General features: G+C 43.7%; 1 protein-coding gene across 1 annotated transcript; it reads right to left on the reverse strand.

Moving 5' to 3' along the window:
* Positions 1-560: 560 nt before the first annotated feature.
* rtn1a (reticulon 1a) lies at positions 561-19,955 on the reverse strand. The gene is made up of 9 exons (XM_034525212.1): positions 19,316-19,955; positions 11,873-12,574; positions 10,841-11,521; positions 3,208-3,415; positions 2,974-3,112; positions 2,651-2,720; positions 2,227-2,273; positions 2,086-2,144; positions 561-1,419 (listed from the first exon to the last, which is right to left on the reverse strand). The coding sequence occupies exons 1-9, from the start codon at positions 19,536-19,538 to the stop codon at positions 1,377-1,379; spliced, it is 2,172 nt and encodes a 723-aa protein (XP_034381103.1). The 5' UTR covers positions 19,539-19,955; the 3' UTR covers positions 561-1,376.
* Between the last annotated feature and the right edge of the window lie 222 nt (positions 19,956-20,177).

The raw sequence follows: 20,177 nt of genomic DNA on the forward strand, positions 1-20,177 counted from the left end.
CATGTGTTGAAATGGAACAGATTGTAATGTTCTAGAAGCAGTTTTTCATGCTTCATTTTGATTATGTTCAGAGGGGTATATTTAAAAAAAAAGTTTAAATGGGGCTATAGCTTTTAACAGCACAGCCAAATCCTCCATCCTTACTTTGTAGTTTGCAGCTCCCACTGGAGTAGTTATTCCATGTTTTAAATAAGTTGCTGCGTGTAAGAAATGTGATTCTCATTGATGAGATGCTGTAAAGCTCTTTGTATCAGCGCTTCAGCAGTAAGCCATTAAAAATAGTTGTTTGCAACAGATGAGGCTTGTCAATCATTCTTCATTCAAACAAAGTCTCATTGTGACCCGAGAGTCAAGTTAAATATATCCCCACAGTGCGCACACACACACACGCACACTAAACTACTACGAGATGAGGTGCGTCTGCCTGAATTCATTGGCTTGTATTTTTAGCTCCTCATTCCAGGTCTCCCATCCAAAGTGTTAACACGACAAACTTAGCTTTGGTGTCACACACAAACTCATCTTGACTTGAAGTTGTCTTATGAATTTGAACTCGTCAGTAAAGGGGTTGAGATGTTATACATCAAGGTACATTTATTTTTCTTATTATTGTAATTAAATACATAGTGTAAGTGCAAATAGTTAAAGAGTCCAGGGTCTAAAGAACTACAGAGTATAGTTGAACATAGTACAACGTTGAACAGTTATTCAAACAAGCTAAATATCACCAGATACTCCTTGTCTTCATAGTAGTTGTACAACAGTACCTTAAACATGTGTATTGTTCCTTATGGTTATACAAAAGCAAAAACCCTACAATTACCACATCTAAGACGCATATTGTTAAATTATGTTGTGCTTGGAAACACCAAAGGAAATCATTTTTGCTATTATATATATATGGACATATACTGAGAGAAGCCCTGTCAGCTAACTCGGAAACATGAAGCAGTATTTAACATTGGCAGCAGAGCACGTCTGTGGGCATTTAGCTTTTTTGTGCCAAACCATAAAGTTTGTAGTAAGCACTGCAAAGCAGAAATGTAGCGTGATTTAAAAACTGCACAAAAGATATCAAATATTATTTACCCAAGGCTTGACTTCATGCACTTTAATAATAAGCAACACAAAAAAGTCAGTTTCTTTTTTTGTTTTCTAGTCGTGTACTTGTCTACCTAGAAACAGGATTATGTATGTGTGACTGTGTGTTAGTGTTTCGACTGCTATAGAACAGGGTGAAGGTTTCTCCAGTGGATGCTTTTAGAGAACACCAAGATGACAGCACTGTGCCCCACAGATGACGACCAGGCTCTTCAACGGTGACTTCTGCCTGGCTGAGCTGGACTGGGCTGTCGGTTGCATGGTGAGACACAGACCTACTCCTCCTTCCTCTTGGCCCCAGGGATCTTCGCTTGGATCCTGGAGAGAGAAAACAGCCTTTCATGCCACATGTCCATCAAGGTAGTTATTGTAGCTCACGGTGTGCTTATTTTACTTCATTTTAAAACGCAATGTTTTTTGCGCTCTCTTTTTTTTCAGGTTTGACTAAAATTGGCAAATAGATAGTGGTCATAGACAGTTTGGCATCAATTAACCTTTTAGAAATCCATAGATCCATAGTTTCTGTGTTAACACAAAGCTAATATGTATATAGGCAAGTCAGTTGATTATATTCAGCCTGTGCAACATGTTACCATCTGTAGCCTTTTTTATTCATCTGAAACTGAATAATTCATAACATGAATAAAAGGTTATATGAGCACAGTTGCTCTTTTCAGCAACACCCTGCTTACACACAAATACCTGGACGCTGCCCAGTATAACTGCAGTCTTATCTGCAGGCCACTGAGCAGAGGAGTATGGGTTAAGTGCCTTTCACAAGGGCCCACCAGTGACTCGAATCAAGTTAAATTTGGTGCTGCTTGTGTTATTGTTTGACCCTAAAGACTCCTCACTGTATCTGAACAAGGTGCACTGCTCGATCTCTTCTTGTGTGGCTTTGTGCTCAAACTTGGTACTTGCAGCTGCATTTGTTTGTATATTGAAGTGTACTTTGAACAAAAGGTCTGAATGGCAAATACTCACTTCCCCACCACAGAGTTGACCTGGGTCCGTATTAGTCCCACGTACTGGTCAATCTGTGCCTGAAAACAAACGGAAAGTGACGGGTGTAAATACCAGACAACATTTCGTAAACTCTACTTATCATGATGCTCAAATTCCTACCTGATGTTTCTCGTAGACCACAGGCATGCCGAACATGGAGACCACAGCTGTAGAGGCATGGAGAGAGTAATGGTTAAGTCTGACACTTGTGTCAGCAGGGCCTCTAGCACACCTCAACAGCCAACACTTATCTAAGGTAAACTGGAAAAGTCAACAGATAATGTACACGTTGCACAGTGAAGTAAACATATCAAACATAACCAATGAATGCATTTAGTTCTGGCATAGTCTTAAGGACATGCTGTACTTCTCTTTGATACATATGATACAATACAACTTTGTTAACTGTAGATTGTTGTTCATCAAGCTTCTGAAGATTGTTGAACTTTTGACACAGAAAAGGCAAAGGGTGCGTGTGTGAGAGTCAACAACAGTGCTTGGAAGTTTGCTGAATAAAACACGTAGTGAGTCAGAATGGCCTCACCTAGGATGAGCAGTGTCAGGCCATTGAAGAGAGCGCCCACGTAGGTCAGCAGCCACATCAACACAGCAAACTGAAACACACAGACGTGACATGTTTTAATCATCGTAACCTGCATGTCTGACAGTATAGACATGTCCTATCAGATTGTTCTGGTGTCTGTGTTCTTAGTTTTGTGACATGAGTCAAGAAGCCCCTTTCGTGGCCCCGAGAAGCCGAGCTGATCTTACACTGTACCTGAAGGTGGTGCAGTTTGAAGTTACTCATAGATATTGTCATCCCTTGCTAGCGATGCTAAAAGGCAAACGAGTGAGTTTGAGGCAAACCTTTAAGGAGTCCACCAGGTCTTGTACAAGGAACAGCCTGCGGAGCTCCTTCATACAGGTGTTGGTGTACAGTAGGATTTTGTCGGCATATTTACTAATCTGCTCCTGGGATAGAGCGATTTCTATCTCCAAGTAGGCTCTGGTAACAAAAACAGAAACATAGACCTTTCAGTAAGTAAAAGCTACAGACCTTTTCATGAAATCCATTATTGAACTATGTTTAATTGGACTTACTTGAAAGGGTGTCCCTCATCGGTCTTCTGCACAGCCTGCAGCACAGACTTGTAGATCCTGAAGCTGATGCTGGCAGAGAGGGCCGCCAGGGCTAAGTAGGCTCCGACACTGACCACGCTGAACTGGGTCAGCGAGAAGAGAAGCAGAAGCACGCTGCTGAACACAGCCCCGGACTGCTTCACATTCCTCCAGTAGAGCAGGTCAATTGCTGGAAGGAAAGGACATAACAAGGACACACAGGGTCATGACCCACCAACAGCACGACCTGACCACTCACTTTGTGACAAGTAGGCACGGGCATCCACAGACGTATCCATTTCAAATTGGATTCGGTTGCTGCGCGCTACACACCACACATTTGGGTCAAATATCTGGAAGCTGTTCACAACCCAACGTCCTCAGAGATCCTCGGCTGTCACGTGATCCTGTTCTAACCCAGCTTCCTAACCTAGCTTTTCATTAGGTTAGAGTGAGCTGTGGAGCTGTAAGGTGGCGTTAAGGTGTCTGAGTGATGATTTTCTAGTTCAGTTTCTTTGCTCCTATATATATAGCACGACCTTTGGAGAAGATAATACCTGACTTTCACTTGTCGAGCAAGTGTTTCAGTCTGTATTGCAACACTCCGGACTGATGTGACTTCATATTTATCTGACGTGTACTTTTGGTCAGTGGCATCTGGTCTGGTCTCATATGTATGCATATGCAACAGGCAGAGGGAACTGCTTGAAATCCAATGTACACCTGCCCTGGCTGCTCACAGAACATAATTAATGATTGACCTACAGTATGGCTCAGCAAACCCGTAGCAGAAATATAAGCACTATCAGCAGTTCACAGATAACGGTTCAATGTGACCTGGTCAGACAAGCAGATTTGTGGTCAATGATGAAAGATAACAATGCTTCAATGCAGTCTCATTAATGCAGTGAAACACAATGATTCCTCCGAACCGTGTCACTCATACAGGAGCACACTTAACATATACAGCTGCATCGTTTTCCTTTTATTCTAACATTTTCTCTCCTTGGGGCAGTGGGGCCTGTAATACAAAGCCACTAGCAAAGATGAGAGTAAGAAGTGATAACTGAGGATTAGCCCAGTGTACCATTACAGCCGACACGGTCCTCCTCTGGCAGTCGTCTGTGTCGGTTGGAAACACAGGCCTGTTTCCATGAGAACTGTCAGCTGCTTGTTTCACCTCTGCTAAACCAGCTGCCTCGAACACTGCACGTCTAACAGTACTACCAGGGTTTGCCATTCATTTGTTGGTACAGACACCTGGATATCCTTTACGTCACATCAGGAGGCGAGCAGAACCGGTATGTTAATGTCAACTTTTGTGCCTGTGAAGATGAGAAAATTGTGGCTGAGGTCTCTTGGGTGTCTTACTCTTTCTCTCTGAGCTGTATGCCTGCCTGCTCTAATTTTAGCTGTGGAGCTGTGAGCAGCATAGTGATGACGGCCATCTTTACTCTTTACTAAAAGGCCTCTGAGAATGCCAAAAAGGCAGGCTTAACCTGGGTGACAGAAGAACAACCATGACAAAGTGAATCTCTGCTACCCACACACAAACCTTCCTATACTGTAAAAAAAAAAAAAAATCAGAAACCAATAGTTACTTACAGTAACCATCTGCCCCTGCACCCCCACTATCAATTAAAAGACTTCTCATTCAGAAACAGTGAGAACAGGATCCACGTGCCCTCGTTGCTGTACATGCACCACTCCCCACAGAATATGTTGATGCTGCCATCACTGATAAACTGTCCCATGTGGCGACTGACTTGCGTGGGGATGCTCGCATACAAACACACTGGCAGGCACAGGTAGCGCATACAGCAGCTTTAAAACAACACGGACACATCAACAACAGACAGCTCTGCCAGAGACAGGTGGTGACTGGCGACAGCGACTGTGCCTTGTGATGTGCTGCACAGACTGCCCGCAGACTGAAAAAGCTTTAGCGAGTGCAGTAGAAGAATGTACTGACCTGCGGCTCCCATGGCTGAACAGGGAAAGAGGCAGCTGCTTTATCCACGGACAAAAGGAGAGCACTAAAGGGGGAGTCAGCCCCTGCACAGGAGGGGAGGGGCCACAGCCACACCAGCAAATCAGCATCCGGCTGTGCAGGGGGACTGAGACAGGGAGGATGGGTGTCTGTGGGGTGCGGTTGCCAAAGACTAAAACTCTCTCTCTCTCTCTCTCTCTCTCTCTCTCTCCCTCTCCCCTCCCTCCCCCTCCCTGTGAGCTCTTTCATGCTCAGGCTTTTAACTGCTGACACGTGACAAAGACTGCCAAGCAGTGACTTTAAGAAAAGACTGAATCTAAATGGAAAATGAAGCCAGAGTCCTTTTCATGTGAAGCATGTGACTTGTTTATCTAAAGATAAGACAACTAGCGTACTATTGCATGCTAATAACTACACAGACTGTCGCCATATTCAACTCCTCCATTAAAATGCTTCAGTGGGAAGGATTTGCGGAGCACCTGCCTGATGCAGTTACCATAGTTACCATGCTCCATTTTCTCTCCACCACTCACTGGGAGATGGAGAGAGGAAGGAAGGGAGGGGCCGAAATTGGAAGGGGAGGGAAGAGAGGGGGAGGGAAGAGAAGGGAAAGAGCGTCTTGGGAAACAGAAAGAGACTCTTGCTCTGAATCTGGGGAATCAGCTACACCCCGACACATGAAGTCAGCCTCTCCCTTTATTGTGGCGCACAAAAGGACAATGGCAGGTTTTACACAAAGCCTTGACACTTGACACACACAAAAATGAGAAAGATGGTGTGTTGAAAGGGCTTCAAGAATAACCGATTGACATCTGACTCAAATTTGTACAAATCTGAGTTTGTAATGTGACTGATTGAAAGAATAAAAATGCTCATTTGTTTGGCGCAACTACTTTATACCAAATGACAGATTTGGTGATATTTCAATTGTTAACATAATGCTTGATAATCATGTTAAGACATGCACCAAATGGAAAATGCAGTTAGTTTGACAGTAGCAAAAACTGACAGTTAAATGTAAGACATGCAAATGTTGAACCAGAGTCCAGAGGAAGGACAAACAATGAGCCCTGTTTGTTGATATGATTCTTGCCTCTGACATTAAACACATACACCGAGCAAAAACCAAAGCTAATGATTAACATCAGTGACAATGATATGATCCCCCTCCTTCTTTTCTGTAGTGGAACTAGTTTAGCTTGACCTCATTAAATCACTGAAGACATCCTTTTGACCTCAAACAAGCCATTAGCCAGAGTGAGCACACACAGATGTAGAACTTGAGTCTCAGACTTGGAACTTGAACTTGGGGATGATGAGTTTAGATTTGGGTGTGACATGATGATTACGAACGTCAAATTCATTATCAGAGTGATAGTTTCTGTTTTTATTTTATATAAATATGAGTCACAAGCTCTAGCAAATAATCCAATTAGTGTATACAGATATCTCATCAAACACACAGCTACTCCAACAGAAATGAACCAACGGGGCCAGTTAACCAAAACGGCACTAAAATGTGTCGACCACTCCAACCACCTTGTGTGTAGTTCTAAAATTAGGTTATTCTCTCAGACCTCTATCATTTAACTTATTTTAATAGATCTATGCTTGCATCAATATCTCCAGCAGTAAGTCACCAAGTTGTCAGAAAATCAGACATATTACTGTCTTTCTGAACTGTCTAAACATTTTAAAACACTGATACATGCAATATGGTAAAACTGGTTCTACTGTTGCAATGAAACATATCATTTTAATTGTGTTATCTGTGTGCTTTTGTGACCCATTATGCCATAATATTTAAGATTAAACATAGACTTGTTTGATAAAGACAGCCATTCGATTCGATACACTAATGAGGCATTCCCAGTAGTGAGTATATGTTTTGAGCATGCATTAGAAAACCTGGCTGTTGTCATCATGTGTCCTGTTTGACTTAAAAGTACATGACTCAATGTCTGCATCATTGTTTGATCATTCTTGAGTCTCTTGGTAGCAGTGAGTCAGTACTGTGCATGTGCAATGAGAATAACTAAACTTAAACATGTCTATAGCTTTGAGGTGATTCATCTGCAGAAACAAATCTGCTCCATTTGATCCTGTACTGTTCTTGCTGTATCAGCTTAATGTGATGCGTTCAGATCGGCTATTATGTTACAGTCTTGGCCAAATCAAATGTCAACAGTGACTCAATAGAATAATGACAAATGGGGCTTTTCATCAAGGTTACTTTTACAAAGCAGCACATTCACAATCAGTGACTGTCGTGGTCTCTGTTGGGATATTTAAAGCAATTACACTGCTATTGTGAGCTGAACCTAAAATGATGGCAGATAATAACCCCCAACCAGTGTGGCGGAAGGGACGCCATTTTCTCTCTTGGCCCCTTCTACGAGCCCTCCATGCTATGGAAACAGACAGACGGAGGATGCTCTTCTCCGGCCCAGTCTCTGCAAGGTGCCATGGCAGCCGAGGAGATGGGGCTGATGTAATCAGGATGGGTGTGCCCTGGTTACCATGGAGACACTCTGTCAATGCTGTCCCTTCCGATACTCTGACTGCCTCGTTCCACAAAAACAGAGCATACGCCATATGAAACCAGCTCCCCTGCACGGTTGCAAAGTGGGGAGGGTGATGACAATGACACGCCTTAGTCCACAGCACAACGCTGGCATCCATATTAGCGTGCACCCAAAACCGATGGCTTCCAGCACACTGGTGTGTATACACTTCTTTTTCAAAACATCGACCAGCGTCTCTCACCCCCCCTCTAATCTTTTTTCTTTTTGTTTTTGATCGGACGCACACACATGCAGGAGAAAGGATCTGTCATCAGGGCGTGTCCACGGGAAAGGAGGTGCAGGAAAACACTGCTGTTTGATTCCCCAACACATGACAAATACAGGTCGATGGTAAATGTACACATGCGAAGCACACACACGTTCATGAATACACACCAACAGTGTCAGTAATATTTGACCTACATGCAGAGATAACAGTCCCTCCTCTCTCACAGCCACAAAACACAGACAGACTGATGAGTAGATCACAGTAAACACATCAGTACCCTGGCCCTTCCAGCCGCTCCAGGAGCTCTCCTTCTTGGTCACGTCTGCAGTGGCCTGCATGCTGATGATCAGTTATGTCCCTGTTCTTTTTCTCTGTGTGGTCTCCGTTTTCTTCTTTGTCTCCCTCTTCAGTAGCACCGACTCACTCAGTCATCCAAGAAAGGCATGAATGGCCCAAAAAAAAAAAGGATGCTGGAGATAGGCTGAGATGACAGAGAGGGAGGAAGGGAGGGAGGGAGGAAAGGTTTCCAAGGTGCTGCCGGCTCGCGGAGCTCACAGACTGATGCTTGCGAGCAGCGATGGCTTAAAAAGAAGGAGCGGGGAAAGTGCGTGTGTGTGCGCTGGGGGAGGGAGGTCAAATTGTAAACACCACACCACAGTTGCTGCTGCAGCAAACCATCCATGCAATGATTAAGAGCCTAAGAGGGTGAAAGGGTGGGTGGTGATCGTTGGAGACTAGGCTTTTTTCTTGAAAGGAAAGGAACACTAGCTTTCACAATAAAAGCCCGAACACAGCATCAGAACCGACTGGTGATGGTGGGTAGCAGTGGGAGGGTTATCTCACATATACTTTCCTTTTAGATCGTTAGATTTCTTTTCAGTATTACAGAACAATATTTATCGGTGCAATTAATAATGTAGGCTATACATATGGTTTGTAACAGTAGTCATTTTAACAGTCTGATGTCATGCTGTATACCAGACACAGCACAATAGCAGTGTTTTCTGAAGGTTGAAAATAGCTGGACTTGAGCCCATGTGGCTAAGGAAAAATATGGCAAACATCCAGGTCTGTTATTTATTTGCACAGAACAATAAAATGGTTATAGTCATAGATGGAAATAGCTGTTTCCACTATGACTCACTGATCATTGAAAAGGCTAAGTGCTTGCAGTTTAATAATTCATAACGAGAGACACTGCATTACAGAACAATGTTCCTTATTTAGTGCCACGTGTTTGTGATTTACAATTCCTATTTGTAATGCAAAAGGTCCTGTAAAGAGACCTGGAACTGAATAAGCAACATAGGATGCTCATAAAAGCAGTGCAATAGAAATAGTGTTGCCAACACTGAGCAAAAAACAATCCCTTTGTAGTTATGTCATTTTTCAATCCAATCAAAGCCATTACCCCCCCTCCCCACACACACACACACACCCCTCCCCGCCAACCCCCTACACCCCCACACCCCGCAGACAGCCACACCCTCACACCTTCGGCTCACTGCAGCCTTGACATGCTTCAATGCCAATAATAACCAAGAATATTATATATAAATATAAATATCCCTGAACCAGACTGAAGATGCTCTCCCATCACTGTTTCTATGGCAACTGACATGGAAGTGCACCATGAAAACAATACCTGCTGATCTTCAACAAGGTACACTGCACCCCCTAGTGGTGGAGAAAAAATACACATGACCTGCTTTTTTAGCATTTCCAGAACCTTCTTACAGTCTGAGTAAACAAGACAAGGACCATCTGTTTTATTTATTATTTAATCCCAACAGCTGATTTTATACATTTCCATTGTGTAACTGACTTAATCGTCACGTACGGCTGGACCAGGGTGCATTAGTAGCTGTGAGTTTCAGGAAACCAAAGCCAAACAACACTCATTAAGATGTTATTTTGTCAGCTCTGTATGCAGTGAAATTCAAGAGGAAGCCTTCAAAGCTCCAAGTAGGAGGGTGCCCCAGTTCTGACTTCATAGGATTATGTAAACCCAATGTTTACAGGGACAGAGAACAGACAATAGAAGTCAAAATACCCATGGCGGCCCCAGCCAGCTTAGACAGCATTAACTGCTGCTTACTGCAACTGACATCTCTGACTTATCTAAATACAGAGGGATGTTAGGAGTCAGATGTAGAAAGTGTTTTTCCTCAACACCTGCAATTCCACAATTTGAGAGAGTAATGTTTACACATTTAGACAGCGAGTTTCAGTTACCATGAATTATTATATATGTGAATCAATGCATCCTCACTCCTTTTTTTTTCCTTCTCAAACGTACCACCAGGGGGAAGTAGACCTCAGGAAAGTACAACACATCACCTACCCCCAGCATGGACACACAGTCAGCAGTGGAACATCCCATCTCTCTCAGCTATCCTGTTTACTTCCCCAGCCTTGTCAACAAAACAGCGCCAAAGCACACCATGCAAGTAGCATCCAGAAGGTAAACAAACACAAGTACTGCGTTAGTGACTTGATTACAAATATGTCAATCATTTTCAGTCTTTAAGTTCATCACTTTGTCTCCCTAGCTATTATGAAGAAGGTTTTAAGCACAGATGCACATGCGATAGCTGTTTAATTCGTCCAGGAAGACATCAGAATATGCAACGCTACAGAATATGCAACGCTACCTGTTCCACAGCACTATTTCTGGAAAGCCAATACCGGGATAGCAGCTTTTAAGCCAAGGTGAAACCACTGTAACAATGAAAAGATTACATGACATGTTCTGTAAAATTATATCACTTGTATCCTTTAGGAAACAACTTATTTTGTGCAAAAGAGAAAATCAATATTTTTAAGACTGACCTTTTTGTTTATCAAAGCCCTGCAGGAAGATTGAAGCAGCAGGCTTTCCGAGGTCTCCTTTGCCCTCATTGGTGTGCATGTCTTCCTGGTGGGGCCTCTCCGATCGCACCTCTGGGGGCACGGCAGCAGTTGGTGGCTTGGGCTTGCTGGGGCGATCCTCCTCTGTTTTCACTGGGGTCTTGATCTTTTCTGTGATTAGGGGCTCGGCTGGCGCCGCCTCAGCCATACTTCGGGGAGGGACGGCACTGGGAACCAGGGGGGAGGGAGGGCATACTCCCTGTTTGGGGTCACTGAAGCCCTGCTCTCTCTTTGGGCTCTCTTCAGACGCAGATTCAATGAAGAGATCACTGTCAAGCTCTGCCTCTCTCTCCTCTCTCAGAATGCTGTAGGCTGTGGGTGAAGCGTGGTTGCCTGCTAGGCCGAAACCACCCTTGGCTACTGGGGGATTGTCAAAGGGGTTGTTAGGCTGGCTGAAAGTGCCCTTGCTTTTAGGCGACTGGACAAACGGGTTACTAGGGGCCTTTGGAGGCTCCTCAGACACCAGCTCAATCTCCGAGTCTCCAGACTCAGCGCTGCTGCCGTCATGCTCCCTGCTGCCTGCCTTTGTGCTTGGACTGCTTTTGGAAGCTGCAGACTTCACTGCATCCGCCTTGAACATGTCATGGGAAGAGAATTCTTTTTCTGTTCACAAAGAAATGCAGAGAGGGCATTCAGGTCTTCATTCACATTACAAATTCAGACATAGAGTATCTGCACATACAACTTATAGCCATTTTGAAAAAAGAAGAAATAACAGTCTTCCTCTGACAAATCAAATATTTGCTTTATCAATTCAACTGTGATTCAACATCATGTGCAAGAAAAATAGCTGCCAGCTAGCTGTGATGTAGTTTAATTCACACAATGGGATAAAAACATGCATTCCCATGTGGTTATTTTATCCATGAATACCATGATGAGGGATTGTATCTACATCCTCTACTTCTATGTCTGACAAAGTGTAGCAGGTGTTTGTGTGTGTGATGTGCCTACGTGTTGGTGAAGCATTGGGAGTGGAGGCAGGGCTGTCATCTTCTGGCTCTGATAGCGTCACAGTGGGAACCCCCTGCAAGCCCACACTGAGGACGTTTTCACGCTCAGAGACACTGACTGGAGGGGCGTGTTGCTGCAGCTCAGTCTTGGCAGTTTGAGGATGGGACTCGGTCAAAGTGATCTTCACCGGGCTGGCCGTCTGTGGCGTTCCACCCAGGTTTCGGTAGGAGCGGTAATCTGACAGCTCTTCATCGGATGGCTCCTCTACGTAGGGGAAAGAGTGGGAGCCCAGTGCTGAACCTTCCTCTTCCTCCTCATCTCCTCTGTGGTTTTTATCCATGTAGCTGCACAATGAGTCATGACCAGTTAAGCCTGTGTCCACCAGGCTGTGCTGCTCTTGACGCTCATCCCCGTGGCTAATGTCCATGTAGTTGTAGGATTCTGTCTTATCTGAACCAAACAGAGATTTTGGCATGTCATCAGCCAGGTTGGAAGTCATCTTGGTGCTGGAGCTGAAGCTATAGGGGTCGCTGGAGAAGGAATCCAGGGCAGAGGAGCCAGTAGAGGGCTTGGACGGTTTCAGGTCATCCGACAGGTAGGAGGCTTCCTGACCTGATGTGAAGCTCTGATTTGACATCAGGGAAGTGTAGACATCCCCATCATCATACATAGGCGTCCTAAACAGGCCAGACATGGGGTCATCTACAGAGATTGGCAGGAAGAGAAAGAACTGAAACTCAGTGAGGTTACACACTGAAAAGGCAGAATGACACCAGTCTCTGTGACACGCTCGAATCAAATCAGCTTGTCCCTGAGCTTTGAAAACATACAGTTAAACAAGACTATGCTTCAGCTGGTGCTGCTGCCAGGGAGAGGGGCTGTGGCACTGAGGGCAGCACAGTCAGACTGGGTGCTCGGCTGTGAAGATCAGTGAGGCAGCAGTAACAGAGGGTACTTGTACCCAGTTTGGGACAAAGAGGGATTGTTCAGACCCCAAAACACCACAGTGCAACAACCAGAGTCTGTTCTAAATCATGCAGGCAAAGGGCGTTCTTTTAGTAACATATGTGCTCTGTAATCACTATAATCCTGCATCTCCCCTGACAAATCAGTGTCATGAAAACAAACACACACATAAAATATGAACAATACACTGTATGTGCAGGCTACACTCTCTAGAAAATAAAAAGGCTTAAGCTACTACACTAGATTGTCTGCTATAAAATATCACTCAACATTTCACTGAATAATGTGTTACAGTGCTGCAGCAAAACATTAAGGATGCTCATATGACATATACCTTGCACAGGAAGAGACAGACTCGATAGGGATGTTATTTCAAATGATCAGGTCAGAAGTCAAGGTCAAGTCAAGTATTCAGACTTGTTGAATTTACGTCTTAAATAATGCAACTCCCACCAACAAACACACACCGTCTCATATTCATACACAAATACAGAAGCATACACACAATACTGTAGACCACCACACTGATGCTAATATTTTTGAATGTTCTATGTACAAGTCAGAGTTTATACTCCACATACTGAGCACCTCCTCGTGCTCTCTAGCCCTGCTTCTCCCAGGACAGCGGTGCTACTATAAATAGGCTTGGTCCAGCTGCTGGGCTGGATGAGGGGGGAGATTTAAAATAGCAGCCTTAGGGTTAGCTCTGGAGAATGCAGAATAACTGACAGAAGACCCAACGGGTCAGGACGTCCCGTCCCTCCCTGCGCTTCCTCTAAAAAGCCCCACCACCCTTTCCTTCTGCTGTCCTTCCTACTGCTGTTCCTTCATCGTCATTAACAATACATCATACCGCAGTACAATGGCACAAACGCTACACACACATGCTGGGACAAAGGGGGAGGACTGACGTGACATGGAGGAAAAGCAAAGCAAGCCCACGCTCTTGAGCTGCAGATTATTTTGCATCTAATAGACTCAAATGTCTTGTAGATCAAGCCAGATGCAAAATGAATGTATAAAGCCGTGAGACAAATTCAGTTTCAGTGACATGAATGCCCTTGATGTCCTGCTAAAGTCAACCGATGTATAATCCTCTTAGTGTACTACCATCGCATAGGTCACATCAGCCATTACCCTGGCAACACCATCATAATCTTACACGCACTGATACACTGTACATAAACCTACTGTGCAGATGTGGGAAGCACTTAGAGCCACTACAAACTGTGAAGAGAGGTGATCTCAGGAGCTGTGAACCGCCAGTAATCCTGTTGACTGTGGACAACACACCCCCTCTCTCTCCATCATCCTATTCTACAAACCAACACAACAACTCACCAGCAGTTGCATTAGGTATCCATAACAATAAAGAAGATGGTGCTTGTCTTTAACTGCCATGGGGCAGCCATGCTGGGCAGTGACAAAGTTTTTTGTTTTTTTTAGATTAGGGGCATTTTGAATCTGTTGATATGGCATAGCACCCAAACACTGGAGAGAAAAAACCTCAAGGCGGAAACAAATGCTTTGCTGCACTTAGATGGGATTGGATGTGACAATAGAGGAATCCTCAGCTCCCAGTGTAGCCACACAACATAATCATGTCACGGAAGGGATGGTGCAGTTAAATAAATAAGTCCTGGTGGATGTGTTGGGAAGGGGCAGTTCTTTTGTTGTCCTCTGTACAGCCAGTCCAGCCCCGAAACTAATGCGGCCTGACAATCTGTGCTACGCCAAGGCATAGGCTCCTAATTATCGGGCTACAGACAAAAACATGTGGACTCAGACGATATTAAAAGAGCCGGAGTGGCGAAATGAATTTATTACCACTTTGAAATTAAGGGGTTTACTGAGCTGCATGTGGGACAAGAGGCTTTACTCACTTGAAGACGCTTACTGATCCACTGCAGTTATTCAATATGGTATAAAATAAATAAACTAATGTGATAACAGAAAGGGATTTTAAAATCGATAAAATCTTTGCAAGTCTCCAGAACACTGTGTTGTCTCACGTCTAGCAGCCAGGAGTCCAGTGCAAAGACTTTCAGAGGAACTATCTCTGTCAGTTGGTGTTGTCCAAGTAAACACCATCGTTAATCTCATCAGTAGTTCAGCTTTACTTTAAAACATCTGTTAATCTACTGCAGTCGATTCCATTACTCTGTCCGTGACCCCCTTGACTGTGGTGTTACCTTTCAGGAGCTCTCTTTCACTCCATGACCGAGTGGAAAGTAATCCATCAAGATGCTTACTTACTGAGATCTTCTTTCAAAGCCATCTGTGCCTTTGAGATTGAATAATATGCTGCAGCTTGATAGTTTTAGGTATAAAGTGTCCCTTGTACTGGGAACAGCACAATACTTTCTTCCTAAAGATACAAAATAAAAAACAGAAATAGATTTTGAAAACATGGATTATGCAAAAAACATTTAAATTAGCCAGTTACACTACTTGGAGAAAGCCTGGGAGATGACAAAAAACACACAACAAAACACCCTTTATCAGCACAGCTTGCCTTCTTTCTCCTTTTATTTGGTGTACAATTTATTTAGAAATGTTTACATAAATATGTTATTTGAAGGTACATTGAAGTATATATTATGTTCTATAGAGAGTGATATACTATTAGATTTTCTGAACCAAGTCCTTGCTAGTAAAACTGAGACACAATTTGACTGTTAGTGGTCTCTGGCTTTAACAACTTAGATTATGAAATTTATTTTCGTAATGTATTGATTACAAAATCCTTGGCTGAACAAATACATGAATACCCACTAACTATCCCACTTTAAAAAAAGAAGATAATGGAGAGCACAAAAACAGTCTATACTCAGAGCTGAGGTACAACAAAACCACTAGCAGAGTTCGAACGGAGAACAGCTGTGCCGAGGGATTCAACCGCCCTGAGCTGCATTGATCCAAAACAATGAGGACACACAATTATTGTAAGAAACGTCCACCATTCTTAAAAAATCACAAAGGCCAGTTGTTCGAGCAGTCTTTTTCAAAGATAAATCAATGAAGAGGCAGTTAAAATAAAAGCTAATCTGTCCCTGTTCAGTCTTTGAAGTCGTAGTATGTACAGTATATGTCTTCCACTGTATTGATCGTATTTATCTTGCTTGGATAGAGCTTTATGGATGAATGGAGAGGATGTGGGAGAATCCAGACTGAGTGTCTGCAAGCTGTCTGCTTTGGGTCAAAGCTGTCAATTCAGTGTGACTTTGGATTGGCATTTCACTTTCATTGTACGGACATGAACAGTCATTAAAGAGTACAGTTGAGTACAGGAACGCAACCAGCACAAAAATAAGATGGACGTTATTGTTTAAAAGTGTTGCTGCTGGTAGTAGCTCAGGGATTACTTTGTGCCCACGGGCTAGAGAGCTGGACTGACTGAGGCAGTAAAATTGTAAACTTTATTTCGGGCTTTCAAATGTTTTCAATGTTAACACAGGGGAAGAAAAGACATGATGAATTATGATTTATCGATATGATGATGATAGCAAGATTGCTTTGCTTTGTCTGCTGCAGTGGGGCAGCAGACAACAAAAGTGGGGCTTTTTGAGTCTGTAATGCTTTTATAACAAGGCATTAGCTAATTGGTCCTGGAGACCGATGAAGAAAGATTTGATTGGAAACCTGGCAGGTAACACATAGGATTAGCACTCTAAATCATCCAAAGCAGACACACTTGTATGTTGTTCACCCTTTAAGCCTTATTTAATTATGTAAGGTGCTAGATCACACATTTTCAACCACAATAGCAAACTAGTACATACAAACTCTGGCTCACACCTGGGAGCTGCTCAGCTGACACTGACTGAGTAAGTAAGTGCTTTTGTCAAGAGTCAGATACTGAATTAAAGGTATTTGTGAAAGCAAAGTATTTCCTGTGTTTCCCTGACAGCCTGGCTGAACTAACGGCCTTCTCATCGCAGCCTTGCCTCTCTTGCCATTAAGCTGCTCCCCCCTCCATCATCATCATTCTCCACCCCTGTATTATCTTGCATCTTTATCATCCAGTCTGAAAAGACCTAGCACTGCTCTGCCCCCTGGGAACAGGAGCTAAAGGCACAAATGCACTGTGCTGGTTTATGCAGTCCAGTGGAGTCCACTAAGTGCTTTCCTTATTTGACAGATATGGAAAAGACCGAGCCAGACATATGCTGTGTCATCTTTGTCCCAGATGATATGCTGAAACGGAGAAGAAGTCTAATCCACCTGTCAGGGACTTCATTGTGTTGGAGACTGTGTTATGTGCAGCTGCAGGTAACTGGACCCAAACGCCGTCAACACTCGAAAAGGCAACTTTATTGCTCAACAGGATTTAACAGGATTCAAAAACAAACAAAACAGGCTCACACACATGATCTTCAATGATCTAGACACGACAAACCGACAAAGGGGAATGACACGAACAGGACTTAAATACAGAGGGCTGGTGCAGGTGATTGGACACAGGAGGAAACAATCAGGGACAGGGCAGACAATCACAGGGACAGGAAGTGCAGAGAAACAGAGGACACGAGAGACAAGGACTTCAAAATAAAACAGGAAACACGACACAACACTACAGATCCTGACAGACTGTTTCTCATGACAATGTGATGAAGTAACTAATATAATTTACTGTCATGAGATACAAAGAGCTTGTAGAGGGGAAGGGGGGGGGATGTCAAAATGTTTGTGTACAATATGCACTTAGTTGTTTACTTCTCAGACAGCAGGGGAGGCTATTAGACACTGACACACCATGTGCTTCAGAGAAAATGTGGGATTTTCACAGCAAACGTAGACCTTGTCATGATTCAGCAATATCTTCCACAACGATAATTCTCATGTCTCTCAAAGCTTTGACAGAATGTGTAACTTAAGGATAAAATAAGATATACTGTACTGCACTGTCTTTGATCTAAGGCTAAGGTTTTGTCCTGTTGTAATTTAATATAGCTAAAATCAGCATTATTGCCGTCCTGCGGGGAGATTACTGTTGTGAACAAGATTTAGGACGGGGATACATCAATTACCTGGAGAGGCAATGATAGACATCTTGGGGAGTTACTACTTTACAATCCATACTGTTGAAAGGCCAAACAGATTTGCTTCCCTCAGTAAAACTAAATCTTTACATTTCCAAAAATTGAAATATTATTTTAGCTTGGTAGTGATGAATGTCTTTGACAAAGCTCAGAATAGACTGTAACATGTCTGGTCAAGAGGAAAATGTCCAGTCTGCCCTGCTAGATGTGATGAGATCTGCACTGTTCCCACCAAGAACATAAGTGACAGAGGGGATTATTTCACTGGCATGGACATGGCTCAGCGGGAGTCACAGCAATAAGAGACAGCCTTTCTTTCATTTTTAGGACTCAAAACATAATCTGTCTCTCTCTCTGTATATATATATATGTGTGTGTGTGTGTGTGTGTGTGTGTGTGTGTTGGGCTTTCCTGGCACTGTTGTGAAATAGAGCAGAGCATGTGCTTTGTTTGTGCCTTTTTTGAGAAAGCCAGACCAAACAGTTTATCCTTTCACATATATGTTACATGCTGCTTAAAAATGATATGGTGTGTAGCTTTTGTGCTGTACGGACTGAAGCAGCCAGATGAGAAAGGCCTAAGAGGAGACTAGGCGGCGATTTCTTTTTTTAAACATTTCCTCATGAATTTTTCAGTGAATTCGTGAATGAAAGTACAGGGCTCTAGTTTTGCTAGCCAAGCGAATAGTGAGCTGTGTTCTTTCAGGATTAAAAATAGCAGCCGAACTGGACTGAGAACCGATGTCTGCATGATGTTCCCACAAAAACCACTGCCTCCAGTATCCAATAATATAACTATATCATTAACAATATCCAGTCCCGTGTCGTCACGCAGGTTACTTGTTAGGCTACAACAGGAGTAATACTATTTTTGGTCGAGTCTCGTTCTGTTGATAAACTATGAGATTGACTCATCTTCAGCCACACTTGTCCTCGTTGTGTCATCCCTCTACGCCACCATGCCAAGAATACAGGTAGTTTATGAAGCGATGGCTACAGGCCTACATGTGGGAGCTGCAACAAGAATGAACGTTGAGGCCATTTAAAGTTCAACCGGATCGTGTGAATGCATGCTGCTTCCCATCTGTATGACCGACTCCTCAGCCAGAGACCTGTGTGGACTGGTGGGGGGGGGAAAACACGTCTGAATAAATGATAGTTTTGAAGATGTCTTACATCTTGTGACCACTGATTTACTATCATGTTATAGAAGTTACTCGCTCGCCTTCTGTGTTTTCGAGCCCAGAAGTTGTAACTCCGCGGAGAGACAGACGGGGAAACGCTGAATCTGTGACAAACGGACTCGGGTGCGTCTCCCTCTCTGTGTTTACAACGAAACGCCGGTGTGGGTTTTGTCAATAGCTGTCAAAGATGAAACCTAATGTGGCGGAAAAACTATAAATTGGTAAATATCGCGACTTAACTGCCAGCATTACCTGTAGATGCAGTTTCCATAGCAACAGGAGGCCTTTTCCCGTCGTCCTGGAGAGAATGAGACTGTTGATCCCGGTCGTCCGACGCCTCGTCGCCTCTCGGTTTACGGTCCTCACGTAGGTCGCCCAACCGGGCCGGCGTGTTCCCAAACAGGCCGTTCCTCTCATAGTCATCCCCAAACCACCTCCCCTCCGAACCTAGCTCCTCACCGGGCTGAGCGGACATGCTTTTTCCTGTTTTCGGACAGAAGAGATACGAGCTAACGGTGCACGGCTTTTTATTCTCTTCTTCTTCTCTTCTTCTTCTACCTCTTCTTCTTCTTCTGCTTCTTCTTCTCCTTCTCCTTCTGTGCCGGGTCTGTTATTGAAGCGGCGACAACCCTTTTGAGCGAGAAATGGGTGACAGAGACAAACACATACAACAATTCAGCTCTCGGCTCGCGTCTGTCAACTGGGTTCGTGTTCGCCACAGAGGAGACGGCAGTCGGTCGGGGAGCGAGAGGCGCGAGGGTGAATGTTTTAGTTCAGTGCTCCGACGGTGACGTCATGCCGTCCGCGAGGCTCAGGGTTGGCACTTTTATTTGGGGCAGAGTCCAAACATGAAAAAGGGCATTTCGTCGTATTAGTGGAGTCGAGTGACATTGACAGAGTGAATGACAGCTGGATTAGGCTTGGTGTGAGGAAACAGTGACTCGACGCACACATAATAATTATAATAATGTAATAAAGACAGCGTGATTTCAAAGTCAAAAATACGAACTGAAATTTTCCAAAAATGGCAAGAATTATTTCAAATGTGACGTTGTATATAAATGTGTGCCTAAAAACAAAGCAAGCGTTATATGATGGTGTTGTGAACATGTTT

The sequence above is a fragment of the Cyclopterus lumpus genome, chromosome 22 (genome assembly GCF_009769545.1).
Source record: "Cyclopterus lumpus isolate fCycLum1 chromosome 22, fCycLum1.pri, whole genome shotgun sequence".
Classification (NCBI taxonomy): domain Eukaryota; kingdom Metazoa; phylum Chordata; class Actinopteri; order Perciformes; family Cyclopteridae; genus Cyclopterus; species Cyclopterus lumpus.

Coding starts and splice junctions, on each gene's coding strand:
- rtn1a (XM_034525212.1), bottom strand. CDS start 19,538: ATGTCCGCTCAGCCCGGTGAGGAGCTAGGTTCGGAGGGGAGGTGGTTT. Junction 11,522..11,872: donor TCCCAATGCTTCACCAACAC/GTAGGCACATCA, acceptor CTTTGTGAACAG/AAAAAGAATTCTCTTCCCAT. Junction 2,145..2,226: donor TGGTCTACGAGAAACATCAG/GTAGGAATTTGA, acceptor GTTTGTTTTCAG/GCACAGATTGACCAGTACGT.